Source organism: Nothobranchius furzeri, chromosome 11 (assembly GCF_043380555.1).
Source record: "Nothobranchius furzeri strain GRZ-AD chromosome 11, NfurGRZ-RIMD1, whole genome shotgun sequence".
In the NCBI taxonomy this organism is placed as follows: Eukaryota; Metazoa; Chordata; class Actinopteri; order Cyprinodontiformes; family Nothobranchiidae; genus Nothobranchius; species Nothobranchius furzeri.
Window position 1 is genome coordinate 3,786,470 of NC_091751.1, and position 7,060 is coordinate 3,793,529.

A 7,060-nucleotide genomic window follows, 5' to 3' on the forward strand; every position below is an offset into this window, starting at 1 on the left:
ATGCTTGAGCTAATAAATGGTAAGTCTGAGAGCTCTATCGTATTGCAAAGTGTCTGTTCTATATCTAACCAGGACTCATCTAATGGGTTATCTTGCAACCATCTTGGTATATATTGCAGCCTGTTGGCTAAGAAATAATAATAAAAGTTGTGTAAATCCAGTCCTCCTCTGTCTTTGGTCTTCTGAAGCGTTTTTAAGCTAATTCGTGGAGGTTTATCCTGCCAAAGGAATTTAGTAATTGAGGAGTCCAGAGATTTAAACCAGTCAGCTGGTGGTTTGTTTGGGATCATCGAGAATAAGTAATTTATTCTGGGTAAGACCATCATTTTAATTGTAGCAACTCTCCCCATGAGTGATATTGGTAAGGATTTCCATCTTGCAAGATCATCTTCCACTTTCCTTAAAAGTGGGATGTAGTTTAGTTTGGTTAGATCTGCTAACTTGGGAGAGATATTAATTCCCAGGTATGTGATATTCCCTGACTCCAATTGTGTATTAAGCAAATTGACAAATGAGAAATTAATTGGTAGAACTGTGGATTTTAACCAGTTTATAGAGTAATCTGAAACTCTGGAAAAAGAGTTTATCAGTTCTATTGCTTGGAAGAGAGAGGATTGAGAATTCTGGAGAAAGAGTAAAACATCATCTGCATAAAGACTGATCTTATGTTCTATTTTCTTACACTTTATCCCTTTAATGTCAGTTGTTTGCCTAATTGCTGTTGCTAGTGGTTCAATAAAGATAGCAAATAGTGAGGGGGAGAGTGGGCATCCCTGCCTGGTCCCCCTCTGAAGACAGAAGCTAGTTGATATTTGGTCGTTCGTCCTGACACGTGCTGTTGGTGAACTATATAATGTTTGTAGCCAGTTTATGAAGAAGTTCCCAAAACCAAATTTATGTAAAATGCAAATAAGAACTTCCAGTTAACTCTATCAAAAGCCTTTCTGCATCTAGAGATAATATACTAGTTTCTATGTTTCTACTGTAAGAGAATTCTATCAAATTAAGTAATCTACGCGAGTTTGTGGATGACTGTTTACCCTTAATGAAACCAGTTTGGTCAGGGTGTATTATGAAGGGGGTTACCTTCTCTAATCTTTTGGCCAGGGCTTTACAGATTATTTTGAGATCAACATTAATAAGAGAAATTGGGCGATAGCTGGTTGGAAATGCTGGGTCTTTGCCTGGTTTTAACAAGAGACTAATATTGGCTGAATTCATGTTTGGCTGTAATCTGCCGCTCTCTTCGATTTCCCTCACCATTCTGAAAAATGTAGGAGCCAGAATGATCCAGAATTCTTTGTAGAATTCTACTGGGAACCCGTCTGGACCTGGAGCTTTCCTATTAGTTATGGATTTAAGGGCTTCCTGGAGCTCCGCTGATGTTAGTGGCAAGTCCAGGACTGTAACTTGGCTGTCTGATAATTTAGGAAGTGTTATCCTGTCAAGGAACGTATTGATCTCATTATCTGATGGGTTTATCTGTGGTGAGTACAACGTTTGGTAAAAGTCTCTGAAGGTGTTGTTTATTCTTTCAGGGTCATTAACTATATTCCCGGTTGAGTCTTTAACAGCAGATATGGTAGTTTTCTCTTTATTTATTTTTAATTGGCTAGCTAAGAATTTACCTGATTTATTACTATGTTTGAAGTTTTCTATTCGTAGTCTTTGTTCTAAAAATTGTGTCTTTTTGTCAATAATTTCATGAAGTTCTAGTTTAGCTTTACGTAATTTGCTCATTGACTCTTCTTCTGTGGATTACTCAGAGAAACAAATTAATTTTTGGACAGTCTTTAATGTGTAACTTTATGTATTGGGATGAATGACAAATATTCATGTTAAACTAAAACGTTAGACATTTAGGGGGAAAAAAACAAAATAATAAACATTATACAGATGTCAAATAAATCAAACTGTAATTAAACTATATATTTTCAAAGTCTCGATTCTGGATAAAATCCAACAACATATGCTTTATAAATAACAAACACTACACATGCCTTTTACACACACACATGCAAGCACATTCACTCACACACACAGTGCTCTGGTGTACCAGTGTGTTCTTCAGAAGCTGACCTTGTCTGATGTGTGTATATGTGAATCTCTTTTTTTTAATTAAGTAATTATGTTTTTTTTTATTTTAGGGGAGAGTTTGCCTGAAGGACACAGCCGTACCTACAATCTTCTCGTCCTTTAAGGTCAAAAAACCTGTTCCAAGAAGGGAAGAACAGGTAAGTAGGAATGACAAGGTAAGTTTTGAACGTCATCAGCTTATCTGAAAGTAAGATTTAAAAGACCCTATCATCTTTGGTGATCTCACGCCTACACAACATCCTTTGTTCTAATGGTGAAATTAATTTAAGCTGATTTTTTACCTGCTGACCTCTATAACTTTATTCCTGTTCCTAATTACAAAGAAACACCTGTGCAGAGGAGGTGTTTTGAAGGTGACAGTTTCTGCTTATCAAGCAACAATTGACAGCTACAATAAAGCCTGATTCATGCTTCTCTGTCAGCTCCAACAGGGAGAGACACGCACGCACGGACGGGGACGTTTAGCTCTCATACTTCTCGTCTCCTGGGGAGTGTTGCAAAGCAATTCCCGGACCGGACAGCAGAGGGCGGAGAGCTGTTCTGTGGTATCCTGTCATGTATCGGTCCAAAATAGTGTGATGATATTGTGTTTTTTGTACATAACAGACTTTTTAACAGTCAAATTTGTCGCATTCTCCTACACCTCTTCACGGGCTCGCCACAGTAAATATTCTATTTGGCGAGAGATAAACTTTATTGTATTTATCCTAGTGAATCTATAATTAAACGGGTAAACTAGTAGCACCACATCCAACATCAAAGAAAGTAAAATGTTATTATCAGGAGAGGGAGAATGTTTAAGTGGTTAGCAGCAGTGTGCTAGCCGATGGCCCCCTCCATGAGGCCACCACAGCTCAGCAGAACACCATTGTAGCTTCTTCTGGGGAGAAAAACACTTAGAGAAAAAATAAAGTTAACAGCTGAAATAGCAGGAAATAATACAGTTAAAGAGCAGATTGTAGAAGAAAGAAACCCCTGGGTTAAACTGGTCTGTCTACTGCATAATGCTGAACTCTAACATGTGTCCTCAGGGAAGGACCTGATTGGTGTCCAGAACCTGCTGAAGAAGCACCAGGCTCTGCAGGCTGAGATCACAGGTCATGAACCTCGCATCAAGGCTGTCACCCAGAAAGGAGAGACCATGGTGGAGGAAGGTAGAGCAGGTCTGGTCCTGACATGTTTCTGAGGTGTCTGCAGGTTCTGGCTCACTTTTTTTGGGTCCAGGTCACTTCGCTGGTGAGGAAGTGAAGACTAAACTGTGGGAGCTTCATGGACGTTGGGACACGCTGAAGGCCAAGGCGTCCCAGAGGAGGCAGGACCTGGAGGACTCTCTGCAGGCCCAGCAGTACTTTGCGGATGCTAATGAGGCCGAGTCCTGGATGAGGGAGAAGGAGCCCATCGTTGGAAGTCCAGACTAAGGGAAAGACGAGGACTTGGCCGAGGTATGGAAGTCCCTTCCTGAGAAACTCCAATCGCTTTTCTTTGCTCTCTTTCCAGTCCTTCATAATTAGTGTTTCTGTATTTGTCATTTCCTTCGGTTGTCTACCAGACGTCGTTGCTCGTTTGAGCGTCTCATGGGTTAGGGGTAGAAGTGCTGGCCTCGCACAGGAAGTGATGACAAACGTGTTCCCGTCGCTCTTATTTCAAACGGTTTACAAGCTGTGATGTGTGTTCCCGCTGCAGAGCAGCCATGACACGTGGCAGCTGGCAGAAGGCTCACGCTTTTCCACTAAACACCCGCAGAGCTGCGTCTGCGGTGAACTGAGCAGGGTTTGTTTTACGGTGGCGGATCCGATTGGACCATCGCTGCGAGAAAGCTCCACTTGTGTCAGACGAGCTGAAGGTTCTGATGTTCTGCTCCACAGGCTCTCCTGAAGAAGCACGAGGCCCTGATGTCGGACCTGTCGGCTTACAGCAGCAGCATCCAGGCCCTGAAGGAGCAGGCCCAGTCCTGCAGGGTGAGTTCAGAACCCTCGGCCCGTCAGAACATTCTTATCCACCACGTTCTAACACCAGACCTGTTAACCCGACAGCAACAAGGTAATCAGCAGGTGCTTTTGTCCTGCAGGACCTGAAGGCCAACGAGTCCCGCCTGAGGGACATCAACAAGGTGGCATCTGAACTGGAGTCAGAAGGTCTGATGGCTGAGGAGGCTCCTATGGTTCAGGCTCAGGTGAGCGTCACCTGTCTGCAGCAGCTGGTCCCTCTCACTTCCTGGTTTAACTCTGCTCGTCTCTGTTTGTAGCAACAAGAACATCTGGGTTCTGCTCCTGGAAAGGTGCATGTTGTCCTCCACCAGAACCAGACGTGGTGTTTTTGTTACCACTCATTTGTTTGTTTGTTTGTTTGTTTACAGGATGAAGCTGACTCTAACACGGCGTCACCCTGGAAGGTGAGTTCATTCAGCTGATCAGAGGTCACCTCTGATGGCCGCAGTCACGGCCGACCGTGCTGACATCACACAGGAATTCAGGTGACCCGGCAGGCACCAGGTGCTGGTGAAAGTGGGGACATGTCAGCTGGTTGCCATGGCTACAGTTATCTTTATGCATCTGTATGACTGCTGACTGGTGTGTGTTTCCTGTGACCTTTGACCTCAAACCGTACGGTTGGGCGTTCAGACGACGGCTAACTTTAATTCCATCAAGGTAAGAGGAAGCTCTTCCCTTCCTGTCTGAGCGATCCATCTCCAGGTTTCTTCGTCCGGCGTCCAGCCCGCTGGCGTCCACCTTCATCTCACCTTCATCTCATCTCACTTCATTTATAGTGCAATACTTTCACATTATCATTTTCCCACACTTCTGTATACCTGTATTTTGTTGTTTTTCAATAAAGAATGACAAATTATTTAAGTTTGGTTTTTGTTGCACACAAATATATATCTGTAAAAAATATCTACAAAGCTAATGTTTACATAACAAGTATGATTGGGTTTTGCAATACGGCACTCACGTTTATTTTAGTAAGATTTTCAAACCAAGTAAAGTTAGTAAAGAACACATTTCTATTGGCTGCTAAGAAACTGTTGGGATTTAAAATGGGCCTGTTGTACAAATAACTTGTAAATGATTATTCCTCACTTTTGTCTTAACCAAAGAAATTCCAGTAATTGAGCAAAAACATTTATTTTTAACACTACATTTTATAAAACAGGGCGCAAAGTGTCGGCACATGTATGTATGTCGATGGTCCGCCCCAACCAAACCAGGAGACACAGACGTCAGGGAGGCCAAGGTTGTCTCCGACGGTCTCTGCAGCTCTCTGGGCACCACGCCTCACTCAGCTGTCTCCAATGATCCAAATGGCTATGGAGGAAAAAATAACAGGTTTGTCATAATTGTTTAAAGTACAAAACCATACATGAAGTGGTCAAGACAGGAACTTACACTTGCTGTGTTGTGTAGCTGATGTTGGAGACACACAGGCTGCCATGGTGACATTTAAACAGATCTAAGAAAAAAATGTAATAAAAGAATGAAACTTAAAAACTCCCAGACCTCATGTCATATTTACTAATCAGCTATGGCTGATTTATTGTTTGGATCACAGTGAGTTACACTAATTCTAATATATTTTTATTTCTATTACACATACATACTTTTTAACTGTTATTTTCACATAACTGTTATCAGGCTCTCTTGTTCTGGTTCTGATGATAATTCCGTGTCTTCCAGTAAGTTATCTTGTGCTTACTTCATCTGTATAATGTCTCTTTACTTTTGGTAAATTGTACCGAGTCCAGAATAAAGGCTAGTTGGCTGTACAAGATACAAACAAGTATTACGTTTTGGAAATATATGAAACACCGCCAGCATCTGTTAGAGCCTGTGGTGGGGTGCTGAGGGCCGGCTCCAGCCCAGGAATGAGCTCTCCACGCCGGCCGGGAGGGTTTGAAACACCGCCATCCTCTCCTCTGCTGGCTGTTCATTCTGTTATGGTTACCGGTGCTTGTGGTGGTATGTGAAACGCTTGGTCTCAGATTTTGTAAGAAAGATAATAAAATGTCCCCCCAAAATACGACTTAAATATATTTTCTCTTCTTCATGATACATTTAATGGCTGGTGCGACTCAGGAGTGATAGCGCCCAAATAAACTGTACTGAAAACTTGCTCAAAGCAAAATGTTTTCATTACGGAAATAAATCATAAACTTACCGATTTAAAACTTTTTTAATACAGGTACTTCTCACGAACAGGCGCAGAAAACCTCCACCTAAACTCTGTGTGAGGGTCAGGTCGTTGGGTGTTCCAGTTAGCTCCGGTTGAATTGAAGCTAGGTGGCTACATCCGTTAGCTCGGCTCCCACCTCCGCTTTAGCTTTGGGTTAGCCAGGGTTAGCTTCAGGTTAGCTCGTAGCTAGTTCGTCACTCGATCCCAGCCTTACAGCCCCACCATCAGCGCCTCCTCTCTTCCCTTTTATGGAATTGTCTGGGCTGGACGGAACCTGTGACACGGTCAAAATGGCGGTGGTGGCCACCTCCCATTATGGACAAAAAACGTGTTATTGGAGTCTATGGAATCCGTTTGTCCAGTATGTACAGTCTATGGTGTCGGGGAGGAAACACGACAGCAGCCACAGAGTCATGCTGGTTTGAGCGTGTGGCTGCTCGCTGGAGTTATATCAGCTCTGTCTGGACGTTAGTTGGAAAACTTTCTCTTTCAGTCGTGAACACGTTACTTAGCGGCTAGAATCTCCGTTTCTGGGCTTCAACGTCAGAAAACAGCTGAGTGAACTCGGCGCTGAGTGAGAGGAGCGTAGTTTGTCCGAGACAGCGGAGCTGCAGACACCCAACTACCTCTGACTGCCTCGGCGCTGAAAAAACACAAAGGAGGGGGCGCGTCTGCTCCGCGCTGGCGCCGCAAAGCATCATGGGAGTTGTAGTCTTTGCGGTAAAATCGGCCAGCGGGCCAGTTTTAATATATTTTTGATATTTATCTCGCGGGCCACATAAAAATGCTCCGT

General features: G+C 43.1%; 1 protein-coding gene across 1 annotated transcript; it reads left to right on the forward strand.

The window, feature by feature from the left end:
• The first annotated feature begins 2,565 nt into the window (after positions 1-2,565).
• Positions 2,566-6,298, forward strand: LOC129160169 (spectrin alpha chain, non-erythrocytic 1-like). Its single transcript, XM_070556191.1, has 5 exons — positions 2,566-3,251; positions 3,322-3,539; positions 3,963-4,055; positions 4,166-4,270; positions 4,343-6,298. The coding sequence occupies exons 3-5, from the start codon at positions 3,990-3,992 to the stop codon at positions 4,505-4,507; spliced, it is 336 nt and encodes a 111-aa protein (XP_070412292.1). The 5' UTR covers positions 2,566-3,251; positions 3,322-3,539; positions 3,963-3,989; the 3' UTR covers positions 4,508-6,298.
• The last annotated feature ends 762 nt before the right edge of the window (positions 6,299-7,060 follow it).